The sequence below is a fragment of the Leptosomus discolor genome, chromosome 1 (genome assembly GCF_034619465.1).
Source record: "Leptosomus discolor isolate bLepDis1 chromosome 1, bLepDis1.hap2, whole genome shotgun sequence".
In the NCBI taxonomy this organism is placed as follows: Eukaryota; Metazoa; Chordata; class Aves; order Leptosomiformes; family Leptosomidae; genus Leptosomus; species Leptosomus discolor.
In genome coordinates this window covers 189,209,382-189,233,278 of record NC_141391.1, presented here as the reverse complement: position 1 = coordinate 189,233,278, position 23,897 = coordinate 189,209,382, and the positions used below count along the sequence as shown (strand labels likewise).

The 23,897-nt window shown below is 39.7% G+C and overlaps 1 protein-coding gene across 1 annotated transcript; it reads left to right on the top strand.

Annotated features, from left to right (window-relative positions):
* The first annotated feature begins 500 nt into the window (after positions 1–500).
* On the top strand, positions 501–22,114 carry TMEM168 (transmembrane protein 168). Its single transcript, XM_086472847.1, has 4 exons — positions 501–1,652; positions 13,701–13,843; positions 16,168–16,442; positions 20,767–22,114. Exons 1-4 carry the CDS (start codon positions 516–518, stop codon positions 21,312–21,314), a joined length of 2,103 nt encoding a protein of 700 aa, XP_086328973.1. The 5' UTR covers positions 501–515; the 3' UTR covers positions 21,315–22,114.
* Positions 22,115–23,897: the final 1,783 nt, after the last annotated feature.

The window sequence follows — 23,897 nt, the reverse complement described above, 5'->3', positions numbered from 1 at the left end:
GAACTTACCAGATTTAATGGTGAAGTAAACCAGTGTTTTAAAACAATACTAAGCCATTTTAGAAGGTAGTGAGTATCAGAGCAATATTTTGGATATCCTTAGCTATCTGATATAGATACCTAATGGATGGGGTTTGTGGAAAAACTGCGCAGACCAGGTTTGGTTTACCTTTTCCTCTCATTCAGATTATGAAATAAGATTTATGCAGAACTCATTTTATATTTGTTTTAATATGTCAATTTGGATGACCTTTAACAACACACGTGGGTCTTCATTATGTGTTTTTTAATTTAGATGTTAAACTCCTTGGTGAGAAAGGGTGTGTCATGTTTATGAGGTATATGATTAAAAGGATTATTTGCCACTAAAACTACTTTAATTCTTCTTGCAGGACTTCAGTGATTCTGGACCACTGAAATGATATTGCAGAAGGCAACAATTGCATCGTGTTTGTTGGATGAAACCCAAATATTCACTTTCAGTCAAGTGGGTAAAACCCCCTAACTGCAGTTTACATGTGTAGGTCACTGCGTTACTGTGTTAGTCATTGTCTCTATGCAGCAATGACAAGGCTAGAAGAAGCAAACAGGGAAGTGAACATGCATTCATCAGTCAGATACCTTGGCTATCTTGCCAGAATCAACCTGCTGGTTGCCATTTGCATGGGCCTTTATGTCAGATGGGAAAAAACTGCGGATGCACTGATTTTGGTAATATTTATTCTGGGACTCTTTGTTCTTGGAATTGCCAGCATACTGTACTACTATTTTTCAATGGAAACAGCAAGTTTGAGTCTCTCCAATCTTTGGTTTGGTTTTTTGCTTGGCCTTCTCTGTTTTCTTAATAATTCTGCCTTCAAAACAGATGTGAAAGAAGAAGCTACTAAATATTTGCTCCTCTCCGCCATTGTTTTAAGGATATTATGTGCTTTGGTTGAGAGGATTTGTGGTTGTATCCATCACCGACCGACTCTGCTGACATCAGTTGAATTTTTGGAGCTAGTTGGATTTGCGATTGCCAGCACAACTATGCTAGTAGAAAAATCTATGAGTATTATTCTGTTGGTCATGGCTTTGGCCATGTTGATTATTGACTTACGTATGAAGTCTTTTTTGGCAATTCCAAATTTGGCAATTTTTGGAGCCATTGCATCCTTACTCTTTTTTCCATCACTGCAAATCCCCACAAACCCATTTGCCTTGGCGTGTTTCTTCAGCTGCCTGATTTCAGATCCCCTTCTCGACGTTTACTTCAGTGGACTTTCGGTTACTGAACGATGGAAACCCTACTTGTACCGTGGCAAAATTTGCAGAAGGCTTTCTGTCATCTCAGTTGGAGTCATTGAACTAATCTTTTTCATTCTTGCAGCCTTTAAACTACGTGATTTGGATCTCTGGTATTTTGTGATACCTGGGTTTTCTATTTTTGGAATTTTCTGGATGATCTGTCATGTGATTTTTTTTATAACTCTTTGGGGCTTTCACACGAAACTAAATGACTGTCACAAGGTATACTATACCCACCGTGCAGAAAACAACAGCCTTGACAGAGTTATGGCATCTAAAGGAATGCGTCACTTCTGCTTAATTTCGGAGCAGCTAGTATTCTTCAGCCTTGTTGCAACTGCTGTTTTGGGGGCCGTTTCTTGGCAGGTAAATAATAATCTCTTTATCTTGGTCTCCCTCTTGAGAGTGCTCTTCTGGAAGAATTATCCTGAGAATTGTTGGGTCCTTAAAATTCCTGTGACCTTTGATGGTGTCCTGTGGCTCAGCAATTCAAAGCTGGGACTCCTGGTTTCACCAGCATGCTCTTCAAATTTAGCGCTTTGTGCTGCCTTGACTGCGGCCTGTTAAGGCAGCTGGAACTTACTGGCCTCCTTATGTTGGCAGAATGGGAAGAGTTCATGATTCCAGGGCAGAAGAAGTTTGCAAAGTATTTTAAGTTTACCTACTTATGAAATTATTTTGCTTTTGAGTTCATTGTGCCATAGAACTTGTGTTGAAAGTATGTCGTGGTGTTGAACCCTAGTAATGCATGCTATAGTGAGGACTTTTCTTATGGACTGTTTTAATTGAATCAAGACAAGTTCATGTTTTAAGAATGTATTTTCCAATGTTGTTTTGCATTTAACCATTAATATGGAGTTAGAGATAAGCTGATAAACTGGTAGATTGTAGGTATAGCATGTGCTCTTAAGTGTCTTATTTTCAAAGCTGGTTAGGCACCACAGGGTATGTCCTCTGAAAAACCAGTTCTTAAAATCACACAGCATTCTTTGACTTTTCTTTCAATTTCTGAGTTAAGACGTTGCCTTTTCTTTAGCAGAAAACATATATTTCTCTCAAAATGTTTGTTCAGTGCCCAAGTTGAAGTACATTGTGTGTTGTCACAGTTGCAGCAGGGGGTTTAGCGTCTATTTTCTTTTTTAAGTTGATTCTAAAACAAGACAGCAATCATTTTTGTACCCATGCGCCTCTTAAATGAATTCCATATATTTTTATATATTGTTATAATATGTATTATTTATGCCAGAACCGGTTTACAGAAATGTCTCTGTAGTGTTTCCAAAACAATTTGCTGCCCATTCCTGCAGATTTTCTTAGATTAAATAACCTCATGGATGAAAGGTGTTAAAGAACTTGGTGGAAAAGGAAATTGACACTTTTTTTGTGAGGTTTTGTCTGTTCGGGTTTTTTTGTTTGGTTTGATTTTGGTTTTGTTGGATTTTTTTGTTTGGTTTTGGTGGTTTTTTTTACATGAAGAGCATTAGAGGTTAACAGACAAGCCTGAGAGGAAGGCTGGGTACTTCTGCTCTTTCTTTGGAAAAGTATCAGCATGCATATCTATAGTGTGTGGGCTTGCAGAAAGGGCAAAAGGAAGAAATAGAACCGAAAAGTAGTAGAGAAGAAAAATCCCCAAAATGTATTTACAGAAAGTGAAGGTGCTAATGCACCAAAAGAAGTGGGAAGTTGGTTTGGGAGACAGAAACAATAAAGATGGAATATCAGCATGTTAATATTGCTAACTTCCATACTTTTTCTTCTGAGAATTGTGTAATTTTATCAAAACGCTAGTCTCTAATTTTTATATGTTACATGACTTTTTTTCAGTAAAAGTAATTTTTTACCTTCTCTATCAGTCTTATTAATTTCTCTATCCTCTCCCTCCTCCTTTAACATCCGGAGACACATTAGTCAATAATTACATAGTTTTAAAATTACTTGGATGGAGTCGAGCCACCTAGTTGCACCTAACAAAGCAGTCAGAGCACATCAAGGGCGTAAGTTGTCCAGGTAGTCGCTGGAGAGAGGCGGTTTGTCTTGGTGGTGCCTGGAGTCTGTCTGCAGGAAGTTAACCGCCAGCCTTGGACAGGATCTCCTGCTGTACCCTTCCGGGGAAGGCCTCCCTCTCCCCATGCCATCTGGTTAAAGCACACAGGCGCTTCCTTTAGAACTGCTTCGTTACTGCAAGCCGTGTGCATAGGCGAGGAGGATTGGATGCCTACCCAGCTTTTTACTTTTTTCTCTTCACATTGATTCATGATTCAGTGTAATTTTTTTCTGCCTCTGTCCCAAAATTACAACTGCGACAAGTGTGATAATTTTCAGTACTCTAATTCTGAAGAAGTGTGGCTGTGCTGTGGAATGCCTTATGCAGGAACATACACAAGCAGCAAACTGGCAATGTGGCTAAAATCTTGGTATTTGTCATTGGCTAATTTCAGTTTCTAGCATCCTGTGTGTAAATAAGATAAGCTGTTGCTCGTCCCCTCTGTCTGATAGGTTGTGTATTTCCCTGTTCAGTGCGAAAAGAAGTAATTATAGTGACAAAAGCAAAAGGCATCAGACCAAATACTTTCACTGGTCAGGAAATCAATTTTTTTATTGTAATAATTTATTTTCAGTAGATAATTACACTTACATTTATTGTACTATATATTTCTTTCATCATCTATTTATTCTGATTAATTAGTTTAAGATTATGAATGCAGTTGTCTCCAACTAAAAGCATTTCTACTCCAGAAGATGTTGTGATGTTTGCCTTGCAGATCACTGTGTCTATTTCATCTGTTGTCAGAAAACTAAATACTTTATCAGGCCTGGCCGGAAGATAATTTAATAAATGGATGTATCATCTGTTATAGTGATTTCAGGAAGCTGTGGCCTTTTCTGTATTTTTCTGAATAGTGTCATGTTTCAAAACAATTAGAAGAAAGCAGTGATGCATAAGCATACAAATCCATGGGCCCCGATGGGAAGCACCCTCAACTGCAGAGGGACCTAGCAGATTCTGCTGCTAAGCCACTCTCCATCACTTTTGAAAGGTCATGGAGGACAGGAGAGGTGCCTGAGGACTGGGGGAAAGCCAATGTCACTCCAGTCTTCAAAAAGGGCAAGAAGGAGGACCGGGGAAACTACAGGCCACTTAGCCTCACCTCCATCCCTGGAAAGGTGATGGAACAGCTCATTCTAGTTGTTATCTCTAAGCATGTGGAGGAAAAGAAGATTATGAGGAGTAGTCAGCATGGATTCACCAAGGGGAAATCGTGATTCACCAACCTGATAGCCTTCTATGATGGCATGACTGGCTGAGTGGATGAGGGGAAAGCAGTGGATGTTGTCTACCTCGACTTCAGCAAGGCTTTTGACACTCTCTCCCACCACATCCTCATAGGTAAGCTTAGGAAGTGTGGGACAGATGAGTGGACAGTGAGGTGGATCGAGAACTGGCTGAAGCCACAAAGATGATTAAGGGGGTAGAACATCTCCCTTATGATGAAAGGCTGAGGGAGCTGGGTCTCTTTAGCTTGTAGAAGAGGAGACTGAGGGGTGACCTCATCAATGTTTATAAATACGTAATGGGTCCCTCCCAACCTCTAACATTCTGTGATTCTGTGAAGGACAGAGCTCAGAGAGTTGTGATCAGTGCTTCTGAGTCGTCCGGAGGCCTGTGGCTAGTGGTGCTCCCCAGGGGTCAGTACTGGGGCCAGTCTTTTCACCATGTTCATCAACGAGCTGGATGAAGGGACAGAGCGCACCCTCAGCAAGTTTGCTGATGACACAAAACTGGGAGGAGTGGCTGATACACCAGAAGGCTGTGCTGCCATTTAGCAAGACCTGGACAAGCTGGAGAGGAACCTAATGAAGTTCAGCAAGTGCAAGTGTAGGGTCCTGCACCTGGGGAGGAATAACTCCATACACCTGTACGTTATCACAGAATGGTGGGGGTTGGAAGGGACCTCTGGAGATCATCTAGTCCAACCCCCCTGCTAAAACAGGTTCACCTAGAGCAGGTTACACAGGACTACATCCAGGCGGGTTTTGAATATCTCCAGAGAAGGAGACTCCACAACCTCCCTGGGCAGCCTGTTCCAGTGCTCTGTCACCCTCAGAGTAAAGAAGTTTTTCCTCCTGTTGAGGCAGAACTTCCTGTGCTCCAGTTTGTGCCCATTGCCCCTTGTCCTGTCACTGGGCACCACTGAAAAGAGCCTGGCCCCATCCCCTTGACACCCACCCTTTAGATATTTATAAGCTTTGATAAGGTCCCCTCTCAGTCTTTTCTTGTCCAGGCTAAAGAGCCCCAGGTCTCTCAGCCTTTCCTTGTAGGGGAAATGCTGCATTCCCCTCATCATCTTTGTAGCCCTCCGCTGGACTCTCTCCATTAGTTCCCTGTCCCTCTTGAACTGGAGGCCCCAGAACTGGACACAGTACTCCAGAGGTGGCCTCACTAGGGCAGAGTAGAGGGGGAGGAGGACCTCCCTCAACCTGCTGGCCACACTCTTCTTAATCCAACCCCAGGATACCGTTGGCCTTCTTGTCCACCAGGGCACGTGGCTGGCTCATGGTTAACTTGCTGTCCACCAGGACTCCCAGGTTCTTCTCTGCAGAGCTGCTCTCCAGCAGGCCAACCCCCAACCTGTACTGGTGCGTGGGGTTATTCCCTCCCAGGTGCAGGACCCTACACTTGCCCTTGTTGAACCTCATTAGGTTCCTCTCCGCCCAGCTCTCCAGCCTGTCCAGGTCTCTGTGAATGGCAGCACAGCCTTCTGGTGTGTCAGCCACTCCCCCCAGTTTTGTGTCATCAGCAAACTTGCTGAGGGTGCGCTCTGTCCCTTCATCCAGCTCATTGATGAGTATGTTGAGTAAGACTGGCCCCAGTACTGACCCCTGGGGAGCACCACTAGCCACAGGCCTCTGGCTGATTCACAGCACTGATCACAACGCTCTGAGCTCTGTCCCTCAGCCAGTTCTCAATCCACCTCACTGTCCACTCATCTGTCCCACACTCCCTAATGTTCCCTATGAGGATGTGGTGGGAGAGATTGTCAAAAGCCTTGCTGAAGTCAGGGTAGACAACATCCACTGCTTTCCCCTCGTCCATCCAGCCAGTCATGCCATCATAGAAGGCTGTCAGATTTGTCAAGCATGATTTCCCCTTGGTGAATCCATGCTGACTACTCCTCATAATCTTCTTTTCCTTCTCTTCCTTTCCTCACTCTGAAGATGTACTGAAAGCTTGTTTAATGATACTTCATTTGATGAGAGAGGTGGCTTGAAATCACTTTATGGTCTGCCATTTGACCTCCTGTATAATGAACAGAATTGACTAAAAACCTGAGCCTTGGAAAGGTACTTCTGAACAGTAAGGTATAAATAATCAGCCATAGCATATAAAAAAAATATCTAGCTCAGCTGCTTGTGTTAGATTACAGCCAGAAATGGGGTGGGGGAGGGGAGGGGGTCTGTTCCATGGAAGACTTTGTTACAGGCACATTATATATGCCCTTTTAGCATTTTTAATAACTGTAATATCTGTGCATCGTATAAATCTCAAGTGTATGGAAGGTCAAGACCTAAAGAGACAGTTGTCTGCTAATTGGTGGCTAGAAGTATCCTATTTGATTAAAATTGCTAGAAAAGTATCAAATCTACTTTTGTAGAAAGGCTTTTAAAGTGAGGTCAATTAACTCGCTGATGTACACACAGCGGTTTTCTGACTCTTGCAGAGCTGTTGATGCTGTAAGTCCTGTTAGCCAAGGACCTTTCTTTAAGGGGAGCTTAGCCCTTGTAATGAGCCAAGGGTTGAAAGTCTCTGTTCCTGGTGCTTGGGTATGTGCTTGGGAAGAACTGTGGCTCCTGAAAGCAGAATCTCTCTCCAACTGATCAAGCTTTAAATGTGAAGAGCAGAATTGTTAGGTCTGTCTGAAACTGGAGGATGAGCTCAGGAAGCATGAGGAGTATGAAAGTAATTTGTTAAAGTTGGTTGCATTCGAAAATGGAGGAACAGCGTTTCAGTGGGGCGTGTTTCATTTCAGACATGGCCTGCTTCTGAGAATAATCCCTGCTTTAGCTGGAGAGGAAAGACACCTTGCCTTATTAGCAGAAATATATTGACACTTTACTTACAAAATCTGCAGTAAGTGTTCTACACCTACCTTTACATTTATGTGGGTAATATCAGTCAGATCAATAGACTCTTTAACTCCAGCTTACTCATTTCAGCAATTGCTCACGTCCCTGTTCATAATTAGGCCCTTGGATGGGACAAGATCCAGCAGAAGTCATGCAAATGTTTCAGGCTTTACTTCTTTCCAAAGCCAATTAAATGATGAAAAACGTGCAGATGAAGGTCTTGGATTTTGCAAGCAAAGATCCTGGAAAGGTTTGGGGGACTCTTTTTCTCAGAAAGTTAAAATCAGATTTCGTTAAGTGCTCTGTGCCAAAGTAACTACAGGTTTTCTGAATTACTGGCCAAAGAGAATTATTATCCCTGTAAGAGCTGTATTTAGTATTTTCAAGAGAAAAATGAACTGTGTCAGAGACAGATAAAGTAATTGAATGAAGTACTTTCAGTACATTTTTCTTGGGTTTAGTGAATTTTATGGTTTAGTAAAAGAATAGTATTGATGATATGCTGAGCACTTGTACTTAAATGGACAGTACTATTGAACTTGAATTATTCATGGAAGAAAAGTTAGTTTACTGTACATATAAGTATTTTCTTGTTTTGGGGAGAGAGTGATTTTGTAGTCCTTATTGTGGTGTGATTGCCTGGTACTTCTTGAAAGCTCAATTTAAAATGCCTTCATAAAATTGAAGATGGTGACTTTTTTAACTTCTCTAAAAACAAGATTATTTTCTGAATACTAATGTTTTCTAAGTAACATCTATATTTACTTGCATGTACTTTTGTTAACCTCACAGACTAACTTTTTTGTATGCAAATCACATCCAGTCCTCCTCATTCTCCTTCATACCTGACTTGTATTTTTAATCCAGTCCTCCTCAGGCATTGCTTGTTCAGTTTACCTTTTTGTAAACAGGAAGACCTGCTGCATCCCCTGGCCTCTCTCCGTATTTTCTCAAATATCCATGCCACTCCTGCCTTTTTTTTTCCTTCTCTGTCTGTCTGGTCATCTTTAGTTCCCTCCTTTCTTTTCTGCACTCTCAGTTTTTCCCCTCCTTGCGGATTTGACTTGTATATCTGGGCCTCACTAGACTTGTCTGTTCAGTTTCTTTTGCAATACTGTTATTCCCCTCTTTCTCCACTGTTTCATCATCTCTTAAACTGGATTCTAATCCCTCCTCACTCACTGCTCATCATTTCTTCTCAAACTGACCCGCTACCCTGTTGATTTTTGCTGCCCATCTCCCTCACTGCAGTAGGCGCTCAGCCCTCCTTGGCTCTCTGCCTCTCCAGTCCTGGCCCAAGGGCTGCCTCAGGTTGCCTGCTCCCATGGCGGCGCACCTTGCTGCTGTCGCCACCGCTTCCAGAGCCCCTGCGTCGTGAAGGGGATCTCTGGTGACAAGAGAAAGAAAGTATGTCTTGTTAGTGTAAAGAATCTGATTTAAGTGTTAAGCTTGCTGTTAGTCTCATTAATTTCAGAATTCAAATTTTTATATTAAATGCAAAATCCATTTGGCATACTTTTAAACTGACAACCATGTCTGGTTTTGCTGGCACAAATGCACGAAAACTAAATCACAGGCTTTCCCGGGGTTAGAACAGGAGTCAGGATGGGAAACACAACACTTAAATCCATCTGCTGGTGAACGTGACAGCTATTTTCTGCAAACCGTTTTCTAGATTTTCCCAGGGCTGTTTTTAATAGTCAGAAGTAATGGATTATTTATTGTTCTCTAGAGACTATTCTTTCATTCAATAATTTGTTGTAAGGCAGTTTCCTCTGGTAGTTGATCTACATTGTAACTTTACAGATTTTGTCTTTAAGCTTCTTTTTACCTGTAGTATGCATATCTTGTTTTCATTTGGAATAAGCTATCCATCAAATATTTGCAGATTAATTATCACATTACCCTTTTTCTCCTGAGCCTTTTCCGTCATGGAGCGTGTACTTCTTTGGTTTTGCAGAATCACTGCAGAGTAGTGAGGCAGAACTTTTTATTTTATATTTACTTACTTGTGTGTGTGTGTATGCATGGATATATAGAAATAGGTAAATATTATTCAGCTTGGATATTGGAAAGTAGGGCAGAATTTTTGTGTATAAATACACAAAGACATCTTTGTAAGCCCCCTTAGTTGTTGCTCTGTTTCATTCAATCCTGGGCAGCCTGCTCTGGGTGGCCCTGCTTGAGCGGGGGACTGGACCAGACGGTTTCCAGAGGCCGCTTCCAGCCTCAACCGTTTGGTGATTCTGTGACCATCTTAGCTGACATCTGTTTAGGAATTTATTTCTGTTTTAGTCATAAGGGCTTTTCTATAGGCCTTCATAACTGGAATTTAAACTAATTTTTTTTTTTTTTTTTCCTTCCTCCTCGTTATTTTTGTCAGTCACATGTCAGTAGTACTCCATTGTTAAATACAGATCCAGAATTGTTCCACTTCCAGTCCTTGGGACTGGAATTGTCCTGTCCATGAATATAAAATTGTAAAATCCCTCAAAATGGTTCTGTCTTTTCAGAGTTACACTAACCAATAAGTGTTGCTTGAAAAGGTAAAGAAAGTGGAAAGATAATACTAGTAGTGAATCTCACCCAGCTTTTATTGTCTGTCATTTCAGTCATCAGAGGCAAGAATTAAATTTTTTTACCTTTTCTACATTATTTGGAATAAGAACACACTGTAAATATTCATTTAGAAGAAGACAGACAAAGACAAAAAAAACCCCAAAGACTAAGAGATAAAATGGCTTCTTGTGTTTTCCATAGGGTTGCCGAGATGGTCACTGCCTTCAGTTTGCTTTTGGAGCAGCCTGTCTGGAATCAGTGGTCACTTGGAGTACAGGGATGTACTGCAGGGTGAGATTGCCCGTGCAGTCAAAAACAGAATGAAAATGGGTTGAACAGATGAAAGAACAAAATCCCTTTCTGGCTCCGCCTGTGCATCCAAGGCCATCTGCTCCATTAAAGACCAGTCATCAAATCTTTTAGATTTAGTAAAGCACTGACAGTCTCCACCTGGCATCTTAGCTATTATCTTAAAAGAGGAACCTATCTTCAGATTTACTGTAATTACTGACTTAATTAGATACCATTTTTTGCTATTTCAAGTTCTTATAGTTTGGGTATTTTAAAATGCCGCTAGTCATTTTTTGCAGTGCTGAATTAAAATTATTTATTATCTTACTATAAAGCTGCTCTAAACATCATTAATCTTTTTTATATTTATTAGTGATATATTTTTCCAAGTCAAAACTGTTGAAAAAGTGCTGACAGCAAATGCCAGCGTCTTTACATTAGATAGATGAATTTACATGTAAAATATCCATACTAACCACACTTTCCTACTCTATAGCATAAGAAGGCCACAAAATGAAGGTGAAGTTGGAACTTCAGATGGAGCTGAGTTGATTCATAACACTATAGAGCGTATTTCCCATTCCTGTTTGATGTTTGGTACAAACTCAAAGCAGGACACAGAGCAAGATAGATCACTGAGATGATCCTTGCAGTTTCTATGTAGGATCCTTATGTAACAGGTACTTGTGAATTTTCTTGCCAGTATCTTCACAGTAGCAGGAGTACTTTCAGCAATTAAATATAAATATTTTTTTAGTAGTCAGACTCAATCACAAGTTTGGTGAAAACTATTACTCTTTGTGATGCTCTCAAGCTGTGTTATAGCATAACACTGTGGGCTTAATAACTTGCATGTGTTTAGGGGATTGGGGAAATGTTGGGAGTGTTTAGAACAACATGGCATGTTGTAAGAAAACTTCTACAATAAAATTCATATAAGTAATATAATAGTATTCTTTAGGATATTACGATTGCTGTAGTTTTTATGGGCAATCGTGTTTTTTAATTTGTAGTATGTTCATTGTGATCAAGACACCAGTGCAATGTAAGAGGAGTTTGCTCAAATGAGATCCAAGAAAAGTTGTATTTATATATGTCGTATGTATATATGGTGGCAAAGCTGAATTTGTCATAAAAATGCATATACTTCCCAGTCCATGCGTTTAGTCTTTCCAAGGTTTACAAAATCCTCTAATTAACTGATCATGAATAGGAAGCTTTTCCAGACGGGCCCTTCAGTTTCTGCAGGATCCAGGTCTTCCTTTTTTTTTTAACTTAAGGCAGATTATCCTTCTAGTACCTACAGTGGCAAAAGTGAGTCTCCAAATCCTGAAACTAATTTAGCTAGAGAGCTCCACTATTTCATAAATGTCTTCTCTTTTACAAGTTTTCTGTAGAATGAAAACTAATCCAATCTTTGTAAGTTTTTATTGCTGCTGCTCTGAGTGCTTTTTATTTTCAGAGTGCATTTGGGAAACTGAGCAGCAAAAATGAGCACTTTCTGCTGACGTTTGAAACAAAAATTGTATTGTCTTAGTTATAGGATTTTTTTTCTCCTTCTTGACAACAAAACAAGTTGAGGTTGCACCATAGTTGTTACAGTGTTTCAAGCTTTTCTGTTTTTTTGGTGATTTCAGGTAACTGATGGATTTGGGGGAAATTATTCTGACAATTCTTATTCTCTGACACAAACTTGAGAATCACTATGTGAATGCTTCTCTGCTCTTGTCCTAAATACATTCCATCTGCTCACTCACTCATTGACGCTGACCCTCTTGAGTGTAGGCAAGACCAGGATGGGGAAAGGGTTGTATCTAGAAGGATCCAAGGTATCTCCTGAGATGGCTAAGATTGTATAAAGCATAGTAGGAGCTGGATAGAGTTTTACAGTGATTTCAGGTGTTGGAATTTGAGAGTAGTGCTATCAATTAATAACGCTATCAGTTAGTTATCAGTTAATATGAGATTCTGGTGTTTGTAGTTAGAAGTGTGGCTGTCACCATTTCAAGGACACATAGGTGAGATCCTTACAAGCAGACGTGTAATGGGACACTAAAACGGAGACAGGTAGCAAACAGTATTCTTCCTTAAGGCAGGAAGCACATTAGATGGGTGTAAAGCTGTTCTTTCAGGCTAAGTCATATAATACTTATGTGTTCAAAAACTGAATATAGTGCGGTTAGTGCCATGTGCCGACAAGAATTGAGTTGGTTTAGGTGTTATTTTTTTCAGTATAATTTACTTTCCAAATTATTAATAACTTTGTCTTATGTGTTAAGCTGAACTACCAGACTACATCAAATCACTGAGTCTTAATAAGGCAATATCCTGATTTTTTTAAAAAAATAATATTGTAGATTTATGCAAATAGAGCAAATAGAACATAGATGTGGTCAGAGGCCACAGGACTCTTCTCAAGACAGAAATCTGTAGCTGTGAATTTATTTCCTTTGCTACATAACAAACATTAATATTTAATAACTGCACCATGGGTATTAAAGTTCTTCATTAATTATATATTATAATACTGTTTCTACCTTTTCTAAAGCATTTAATGCCTCATTAAACCCATTCACATCATATTAAAATAATTAAAACAAATCTGTATCTGTTCTGCTTCTCACTAGCAGCTGGCATTTCAGAAGTGCATTTTTATTTTACTAGCACTAGCGGTTGAGACTTGACTTTTGAACTTCTGTGTTTTTTACAGAAATCATCTATGTATCAGTGAGTGTAATCTTTTCCAAAACTGCTTTTTACCTACAAAACAGGAATGCTCAATGTAGGGTATTTGCTGTGTGAATGCTACAAAGTCCTGTAGTGGATCTCACTTCTCATCTGATATTTATGTAGCTGATAAAGAACTGTCTTTTTAATTGCAGTAATGTTCATAAATATTCTTGTAAGTCATCTTTTGTGTGATGCATAGTATTCCACAAAGAATATTTAAAAAACCAAGAATAGTTAAATGTATATTTTTAATGGTGCCATACAGTATGCTATCATCTGATGCTAGGTACATAATATTCTATGTTGCACTTTACTGATTAAGGCCTGATCCTGCAGATATTTACAGATACACTAATTTTATGCACATAAATAATTTTGTGGAATTTGCTTTTCCTTTTTAAATGGGTAAAGCTAGGCTATGATCAGGGGTTTTAAAACTAAGTCCTGTGCTGTTAATGTTTTCAAATAGATTCGTTTCAGAAGAGTGATCCCTGCTTACCAGCCACTTTCTCCCCAAGCCTTTCATTTGCCTTTAGAGTGCTTCACTCTGTAATATGTGGAAAAATAAGAATACGTTATGTACAATAACTTGCATGTTTCAGGACCCAATTATGTGTGATCAAACACAGGGACTTACTCATGAAACTGTAACCAACAGACAGGAAGGCTGTCTCATGCAATACCTAAGTCTCTCTCTTTTCTTTTTAGCCAACCAATGGGATCTTCATGAGTGCATTTCTCATTGTTTTACCTCTGGAGTCCATGGCTCATGGCCTTTTCCATGAGCTGGGAAACTGCCTGGGAGGAACATGTGTTGGATATGCTGTTGTGATTCCTACCAACTTCTGCAGGTATAGTTACCATGTATTTCAGTTTCACAGAAGTGTAAGTGTACTGTTAGCTCACAGAGGCAATGCACAGCTGTTGCTTCTATTTTTCAATAACTGAATAAAAATTTAAACAATAGGCAGATTTTGTATTTTTCCTTTTCCTCACCTTCCGAAAATAATGAGTAAATCCAACTCCGCCTTTTTATATGTGTTTAATTTGCTTTTAGAAAGTCCGTGAATGTTTTACGCAGTAGTCATGCATAGGCAGATTCCATAAATCAAGCAAAGGAGGATTGGGGCATTTGACTGAGTGCAGATTATTTTATATGAGGAGATTTCGTAAGCCAGACAGATCAGTTCAAAACAGTTTTGAATTCTGTGAAGTAAGATGGTGTCTACATTTAAAGGACACTGAAATTAGACTTGTGAGTGCACTACATGCTGGTTATTTGTGTTGTGAATTTACAGCTGATTTTTGTTCCAATATAAATGTTACCATGTGAGAAATGCTTGGGGCTGGAGGGGCTGTTCTATTATTGTTTGTCCATTTGTGTGTTTTTCTTACAAGCTTTAAACTTGCTAATGCTACTTTAGCCATTTAATCAAATTTGTGTGTATGCCTTTTTTTTGTAAATGATAAAGAAGAACTCTGTAAGTTGTCTATTTGAGTTTCAAGAGAAACAGAGTAGTAAGTTAAAATGAGAGATTTAAAACTAGAACTGCCCAATTTATGAAAACTGCCCATCTTGAGTATGTGTAATGGATTCAGTGGATAGGGAAAAAAAATAACAGGCAAAGAAGCAGAAGGTAGCATGCTGATCTTAGATCACAGTATCTTAAATAGTGTAAAATAATGTAGCATTTTCTGAGCTTCTGATCTACAGTCTGCAGCTGTGCACTCTTAAAAAAATGCACGTAGTCAATTATTGTTAGGATTTAAAAAGACAAATTTTCAAAATCTACATTACAATATAAATTAATTATTTTTGTTTCTATGGCAACCATTTAATTCTTTCATTGTATTATATTATTCTGGCTCTGGCAGTTCCCTCTAATTTTTGAGTGAATGAGATACTCTTGAGCAACTGTTTAGGACCTGACAGAACTAAACTTCCTTATTAACTTGACCAGTAAAGAAACCAGGTGGCTTTACACACTGACTTGCAAACAAAATACCTGAAGAATACATACATACGTGCATATGTATAAAAAACAGAAGTCATGTTTTGTGTTAGTAGAGTAAAACCATCTCCATATTTTCACCCACAAAACCTCTCCATGTCTGTAACTGAGCATAAATCAGGCCAGTTTGCTACAGCTGTCAGTCGTGTTCCTTATCATTACCATTATTACATTGGCTGAAGAGTGATGAATGCATTCCTTTTTCTAAAAATACTTCTTGAAGAGCACTCCTATAACTGGGTGTCTTGCAAGACCAAATATCTTATTGTCATGATTAATGAATAGCTATGAAAACTTTTTTTTAAAAAAAAGTGTGCATTATTATATATATGTGTATATTTTTAAATACATGTTAATTATTCTATATTTTATATTGAATATATATAAAAATACAAATAAAATGCATTTTGGAATGCAAGGACTCTTTTATCATATATGCATATTCATATACACAGACACACACACCTCTACATACATGGTTTGTTCCAGGTCTGGTTTGTAATTTTCTTAGAACTTCCATTTTCTAAGCTGTGAATGCTGTTATCTGAAATGCATTTCTTACGCTGAAAGATCAGCATCTGAACAGCACACACAGGTAAGAGTTACTGTATTGGTGGGAGAGCCATACTGAATAAAGGCTAGTTTGGAACAGAGAGAAGTTAATTCAAAATAGCTGAGCAAAATGTGTTCTTGGATTTCTCTTTAGTCCGATTCTACTAAGAAACTAGTTTGCATGATGTTTTGTGCAGATTAGCACACATTCTCCCTGCGCTTCTTTCCAGTTGTGTGTGAAAAAGAGCCTGTCTGAAGGCAGTGCTTTCTCAGTGGGACTTGAGGAAATTGTTGAAGCCTACCTAGCGTGTTCATGTCACAGCTCCTGTCTTTCCCTGTTGTCTCTCAGCTGCAGGAATAGCATGAATATTCCCATGAGTAAGGACTATGCTTTGAAGTGTGACAGAAGGGAGGAGGAGATAGTGGTCCCTCACTCAAACACAGTATTTTGAATTGTTTATAAACTCTACATTTCAAGTCAATTTGAATTTAGAGCAGTGCTACTTCATAATGGAGAAAATATGCACAGGGGAAAAATCACCAATTGCTAGAAGTCCACTAAGCATGAAATAATGATAAATCATAATCGTAGTTGTTTTTCTTCTCCTTAGTCCTGATGGCCAACCAACTCTGCTTCCACCTGAGCATGTGCAAGAGTTGAACCTGAGGTCTACTGGCATGCTTAATGCCATCCAAAGATTTTTTGCATATCACATGATTGAGACATACGGTTGTGACTACTCTACAAGCGGACTGACCTTTGATACCCTTCACTCCAAGATCAAGTCTTTCCTTGAACTTCGGACAGCGGATGGACCCAGACACGATACCTACATTTTATATTACAGTGGTCACTCACATGGCACTGGTGAATGGGCACTGGCAGGTAACTGCTTTGGGGATTTTTTTTTCGTTAATACTTTTGGTGTTGGTGAACTTTCTAAATCAATTAATTCATTCTTTAAAAAATCATCCCATATTGCAAAATTTTGAAGTTTTGCTCACATTTATTATCTGATAGCCCAGAATGGCAAAGAACCACCAGACTTTGGAGAACAGGTTTATACAAGCTCCTGGCAGGGAAGGAAGAAAGGAAAGGGTAATATACAGAGCATGGCTGTTAAGAGATTCAGAGGCTACAAGGAGTCATCAAAATAGTCAAGGTTGCAGGCTGACTACCTCTGCTAGTGGAGAGAAAGGAGAAATGCAGAAGTCCCTTTTGAGTGCAAGTAACTTGATGTAAAGAAGCCACTCTTTCCTTACCTTGCTCTGTTTGATGGTCAGGTACTTCTATGTCATTTTAGTGTTTAGTCAATAAAAATCCTTTTGCAGCTAACGAATCTTACACTTGTTCTCGAAATTGTCTAAATATTGTTGACTCCAAATGTATGCTTACAAATTTAAACGTGATTTCATATTCCCCGTACAATTCAACGAGTTATCTTCAAAGATCATGGATTTTTTTCCAGAAAAGTAAAGTGAAAATTACTCCCTCCTGCTCTAAAGACAGATTTCTCCTTTATTTTGAGGAATATTTGTCATGAACAAGCGTAATCTATTCTCATGCCCTGGACATGGCAGATTGAATTATACAGTATTCTGTGTTGCTGTGTCAGTTAAGGCTATTGTGAAGGACTGCATTTGTATCATCAAGATGTTCTGATTTTCTCAAGAAATAGGAGGCAGATGTACAATCCACCCTAGAAAAGCAGGTCTTCAAACATAGAGCAAACTTTGTATCGTGAAAACAGCTATGGTTTGCTGGCATCCTAGACTTCGGGAGTTGCTGTGGGCGCAATGTAGCCTCAAGACTACAAACCCCTATATAAAGGGCCTTTTTAATGCCTCATCATATGCTTGGCATAGACTTCACCATTTCCCTTCTTCTTGGCCTGTTGTTGCTCTCTTTATAGTGGTCAGTCCTGTCTCAACAGTGTTCTTTGGAAAACCTGCTGAAGTTTTCGAATCATTGGTAGGTTTAGCTTTGCTCTCCTGCTGTGTAGAACTGGGCTTCTGAGGGCTTTGCTGTGTGCAAAAAATGAATCTTGTGGTAAATACATTGAAAATTTGCAAGTTTTTTTTCTTCCTGGGACAGAAATAATTCTCTTGGATAGCAGTCTGCCTGTTTGTCAGCAGTCTCTCTCCAGGGGCATGTGCTCTTGAACAGTGTAGACAGTCTAGATTGGAGCTTTGCATGTGGTCATGGCTGGGGTGTTTAGGTGCAGGTCAGGTTTCATCTGGAGGCTGTATACCCGTTTTGGAGGAACTCCATGCCTGAACTGCTACACCTGCTGAAGAGCAATGCGTAGTTTTTCTCAAAGGGTTTGTGTGTATCAGTGAGGTAAAAAGCCGCAGCCGTACTCAGCTCAGCGCGAGCGCTGCACCGCAGCGTGTGCCAGGGCGGCTGAAGGGCTTTGAGAATGGGGTCGGTTGTCCATAAGAGCAGCTGCCGCCTCGTGCAGTTGCGTGTGTCCACACGTTGTGTGGAGCAGGCTAGCAGTGAAACTCCCCCTCCCAGCCCTGCTCCAGCCAGCCAGCAGCACGGACACGGTTAGCTTTCTACCATATGTAGAGCCAAATGGTGCTGCAAAAATGGACAGCTTCCAGTGCAGTCCTTGGCTTACATCAGGCCAGACTGGAGTGTGACAGGGGAGCTCAGCTCTCTGTATACCTGTTCAGGTAGCTGTAGTCAATATTAAAGTCCGTCTTCACTTTTAGGGTAAGGGTCAAGGTAACTGTTAAAATAAAAGAAAGTTTCTGTGCTGAAAGATACAGTGGGTAAATGCAATGGTGTTCAGCTTTCTCACAAAGCTCCTCTTCAGTTCTGTATCCAAGCACATCTTCAGCTTCTACTTGGAGGTATGTATAGTCACATAAAGGAGAACAGGCAGCTGTCACGTCTTGCATTCTGTTTGGTGATTAATTTTAGATAAATCATGGAGCGTAAGCTGATACTCCTTCCAGATAGCACTGCTCCTGAGTGTAACTCAAAGTATAAACTGAAAAGATGAAAGCTGTTTGTGTAGTTGTACCACATGTATTGGACAGTGGCGGTTCATGACAGATGGAACATTTGTTCATCACCTCCAGTAATGTGTACCGTCTTCTGACCTCTGGAGAGGATGAAGAGAGATGGCAACAATGAGATACCACCTGCAGATCTAGTAGAAAAAGCAGTGTCTCGCTGCCGGCTCATGCTGTGACATGGCACAGCAGTAGCAGTTTAGTCTTTGCTTTGTGATGACATCTTTTAAAGGAGGTTTACTGCATTTATTTGTTCACTAATGATGTTTCTCTGTTGTTGGAAGCTGAGATGTAACACAGTGGTGTATAAAAGAAACTGTTAACTAGTCATGCATAAAGTATGAGCAATCAAACGACCTGGGAGGTTATGTTCTCTGAGTGAAGGCAAAGGCAAGAGCTGGGCTAGTGAAGCTTTGTCTCTGTTGCTGAAGCTGTCAGCGTAACTGCCTGTGAAACCTGCCAAAGAACCAGATGTGGCCAGACGCATGGATTTCTTGCACAGCTTGGTTCCTAAATCTTGCGCTGGCTGATAAGTCCATGTGTTTGAGGTCAGCTGGATTAGAAGCTGAGCATGTGTTTGTGTGTGTGTGTGAAGGATGAGATCGTTTTCTTAGGGCAATTCTATCCAGTACTGCTTTGAAATCACCTGCACCTCTGCATAGTTACACTAAAATACAGTTTATTTATAAGCCTTTAAAACGTGAACAAATAAATTTTTAATGCTAATTGACACAGAAGGCTTACCTAGAAAAGAGAAACTGCTTCTATATAAGTCTCTGCTGTAAATAACTACAGCAGTTTGGGGATCATGCACCAAGTCAAGTCATTACTGTAGGTTTGTATATTAAGATTTTCTTGGGTACTAAATTTTCCAAGTTTGCATTTTTTTGAAGAAGACGACTGTAGCGCTGTAATTTTGCTTTTACTTTAACTGCAATAGCATGCTCAAAGCTTTAACTCTGAGCTATTAATTTGAAGCACTTTTTTGTCACCCCTCACAGGTAGAAATGTAAGTGCTGGAACATGCAGCTATTCTGTTTGAGATTCATCTGTGCAGTTAAATTCCTACTAACAAGATTTTAAACACTGCGAAGTGTACATATATTCCACAATGAAAATCAGTATGGAATTAAAACACAGTTATTTTAAATCACATTTTTCTACCTTTCTTCTAAAAGTCTTCTTTTTTTTTTTTTGAAGTTGACATTTTCAAACTAGAGTGTTGTTGTAAATCTGTATCATAGCTCCATCCTGCCAACACCTAGACATACCAGTTCTTCACATTAATAGTCACTATGGAGCCAATGGAGATTTATTCACTGCTTTGCAAGACGTTTTCCTTAGGCACTTGAGTAAGTAGTCTGCTTTTGAAAGCTACATAGATCCTGCAGTATTCATTATGCTTAAGCAGAAGGACTCGCCACTATAGGTAAGTTGGTTTAATTACAGTCGTCTCTTTCAGAGCTTTGTTGGAGCAAGAGCTGAGATGGAACATGAGAAGTTGGACACTCTAGTTGCAAGTGTTTTCTGAGCTGATAGGAAATAAATATTGTGGAAAAATTCCTATGAGATTTTTGTTTCATTGAGTTGTAAATCCATACCAATTTTCATTTTCTTGATGCTGTGAAGACAACTTTGTCTATAGAGTGAATCTCTCCATTTCTGGTCACATGAATTTTTCAAGCCAACGTGATGGTTGTGCCCATAGGTGGCTTTCTTGTGCTTCAAAACTGTTAGCATGGGTTGTGTTCAAAAGTCCTCTCTTTTCCTGAGGAGTCCTTTTTAATATTAATAAGAACATATTAAAGAGTCCTTTTATTTTCACTTAAAAGTATTAAGATTTAATGCAAAACCCCCTCTATTTCAGGTTTTCTTTCCTTGTTTAGCTATTTGCAGATTTCTTCAATAGGCTATAATTTCTTTCACTCTTTGAGGGAATGACTTTTTTTTTTTTTTTTTAAATTAAGGGTGGGTTAATGGCCTCATCTCCAACAGCCAGTCAGGTGGAATCAGTTAATACCTCTCTGGAGATCTGCAGCATCCACAGACAGGGAGGATCAGTTGAAAATTTCTGTTATATCTGTCCAGGCTGTTAAAACAAGGGATTTGTGGAAGCCGCAGTCAAAATTCTGCAGAGTTTTCTGTTTCTTCGTCCTAATGTTAAATCTTTTTTTTCCTTGTTGCAGGGGGTGATGCTTTACGACTTGACACACTGTTGGAGTGGTGGAGAGAAAAGAACGGCACCTTTTGTTCTCGTCTCATCATCGTTTTAGACTGCGAGAACTCTCAGCCTTGGGTTAAAGAAGTGAGGAAAGTAAATGACCAGTATGTTGCCGTGCAAGGAGCACAAATGGCCAGAGTTGTAGACATTGAGGAAGCAGACCCTCCGCAGCTTGGTGACTTCACCAGGCAATGGGTTGAGTACAACTGTAACCCCGACAGCAACATCAGCTGGTCCGAAAAGGGACGTACGGTGAAAGCGGCGTATGGCGTGTCGAAACACTGGAGCGACTACACTTTGCATTTGCCAACGGGAAGCGATGTTGCCAAGCACTGGATGATATACTTCCCACGCATCACCTATCCATTAGTACATTTGGCAAACTGGTTTTGTGGTCTCAATCTGTTCTGGGTCTGTAAAGCATGCTTTAGGTGCTTGAAAAGACTGAAAATGAGTTGGTTTCTTCCCACAGTGCTGGACACAGGACAGGGTTTCAAACTGGTCAAATCCTAATTAGCAACCAAAGAGAAAATGAAGTGAGAGCTCTGGGAACTTTCTCACTGTACCATACTTACAACTTTTTATATGACTCTTTTTCTCTGAAAAAGTCTGCTACACTCACTTTATTCAGCTCTTTGAGCAACCGCAGTATATGCAACAGTTAGAAACTGCAGTCTTAAACAGAGGAGGGTGGGACTGTGATACTGAGTTTTGTTACTGGTCTGTATGTACATATGTAAGAGACTTATTTAATATGACCGTGTGTTTTGGACACAGCGCGCGTGTTCATGGGCGTTACTTAAAGCAGCCTTTGTTCAGAGTCACCAGTTTGATGAACAACAGCTCCCGTGAATGTTACAGCATGCTTATTTGTCATTTATATCCACTGTAAGGTTCAAATACAGGAAAGGAACCAAGCTAATACTCAAATCAATTTCTATGTCCTTGAAATTATATGGTGGGGTCAAGGGTATTACATAACAGCACTGAGCCAAAAAAATAAATGAGAAGAATGAATAGCCATTGTAGGTGAGTAACTACCAAGAATCTTTAGTTTTATTTGCATCTTCAGCTCCTGCCGCTGCTCTCTGCTGCCCTCAGTGGAAATTTTCCACAGAAAAAAGGAAATCAGACAACCCTCTAATGGTCTGATGCTGCTTGGACAATGTTTTCTGAAGTGCAGTTTAAAAAACTTACAGTGTTATTTTCAAAATTCAGTATCTTGCTGTGATCTTTTTTTTTTTTTTTCCATAAATATTCCCAGTAGTTAATTCATATATGGAATAAAAAGTGCACTGAGAGTTTTTCCCTCACCTGTTCAGGTGGTTCTGTCTTTTCCAGGCTCTTACTAGGTTGTATTTTGAAAAGCTACCCTGAAGAAAAAAAAAAAAAAACAAAACCAAAACCCCAAGGAATTTAACAGAGAAAATAACCCATAGAGGAAAAATCCAAATACAAGTGTTGCCTTGCTTCCATGCTTTTCTGAAGTCTTTGCTGTGCCTAAGACCTTGATTCTGTAAAATGCTGAGTATAGGATTGGACTGCTGAGTTTGTTTGTTTGTCAGAAAGAATAGATTATTCCTTTAGGACAGGAGTGAATCCTGAGTATTCCTCAACACTGTTCTCCCAGCCACAAGGTCCTAATCTTAATCCTTTCATTTACAGAGCTGGATGGGACTGTAGAAATCCTGCCCTGGCCTTTCCTCCTCGGTCAGGGAAGCTGCATAGCTTTCTGATCTCATTTTCTCAAGTACAGAAAATAAGGAAACTAAGCAGCTAAGACAGTACAATTTGTGGTGGGGTTTTTCCATACTGTGTGCAATCCACTGGACCAGTTTACTTTTTTCCTATTTCCATCAGTATTTGAATAAAAATGTTAGGCATTAGCTGACATTTGTCTAAAATATAACTTTTTTTTTTTTAATTTAAATACATGAAAATAATTTAGGAGTTCCTTAAGTCTTTGCCATCGGGGGGTTTTCTAATTCCATTTGAACTTTTTAGCCAGCTAAGTTAGAGAATCTACTAACACTGACTGATACCTGTTAGTAACTCCTGAAAATAAAATGTGTGATTGATTTATGAGATCTTCAATAGCAGAGTAATTTGCCCCCACCACCTTCAAAATGATGATTTTTGTGGGATTTACAAGTGACAGCCACTAAGTTTCTTCATTAGTGGGTATTGCACAACTTTGTTTAGCAGGACAGCACCCCACGCGCTGCTTTCTTTTCTCCATCCCCTTCCATAAAGTGAAAAGGGAATACAGAAATGAGAGATGAGATGAGATACCCTACCAATATTCAGTTCCATTGGGTCTTCTCTAAGTAGATGCTGGGATTGCAGCTCTGCCATGGATTCGAGAGGTGTCTGTTCTGAGTAAGTACAGACCATCTACCTTCAGGTATCCAACTGAAGTTCCTAACATGGGAGCCTGAGGTGGAAGTCATCTCTTTTAAATTCAGATGTCTGAAAGCAAGACATCTCAATCCATGCTAGTGACCTGAAGTGTTCCACTGCTCATTAACGAAGAGAAATAAATATTTCTAGAGGAAGACTCATTTGATCTCCATTTTAGGATGAATTTTCCTGTGATAGTGCCTATTAGATCTGTTTTGGTTTTGCTTTCATATGCCAAAGATCAAGCAGACAAATCCCTTATGTCTGTTGAATAACCTTAGAGCACTTCTGTTCTAGGTCATCCTCTGGAGCCTCAGCTGGGTACATAAGCTCCTCGTTCAAGCACATAAATTGGGTACTTGAAGTTAGGCTGAATGAGCATCCGTCAGGTTGCAGAAAAGCAGCGCTACCTCCTCTGCAGAAGTCATTTCAGCCACTTCTGGTCAACAGCCCTTGAGTATAGAGAAAAAAGATGCAATCATTTGGTTTGTAAAATCATTAATTTGACTGCCATTTCAGTAAAAGTTCATCTGATTGCATCATAAACTGTTCCCACTGGAGCACTGGAAATTTTTAACAAAGTCCCCGTAAAGCAACACTGTTATACCTGATAGTCACCCTATGAACATTTGAAACTCAAGAAGCCCGTCCTTTCTATTTTGGAAAAGCTTTTAGTATCAACCTCAACACTTCCTG

What these genes read in the sequence shown, in the direction of transcription:
- TMEM168 (XM_086472847.1), top strand. Translation starts at nt 516, where the DNA reads ATGTGTAGGTCACTGCGTTACTGTGTTAGTCATTGTCTCTATGCAGCA. An exon ending in ATTCCTACCAACTTCTGCAG is followed by an intron (nt 13,844 to 16,167) that starts GTATAGTTACCA and finishes TCTTCTCCTTAG; the next exon opens with TCCTGATGGCCAACCAACTC. An exon ending in TGGTGAATGGGCACTGGCAG is followed by an intron (nt 16,443 to 20,766) that starts GTAACTGCTTTG and finishes TCCTTGTTGCAG; the next exon opens with GGGGTGATGCTTTACGACTT.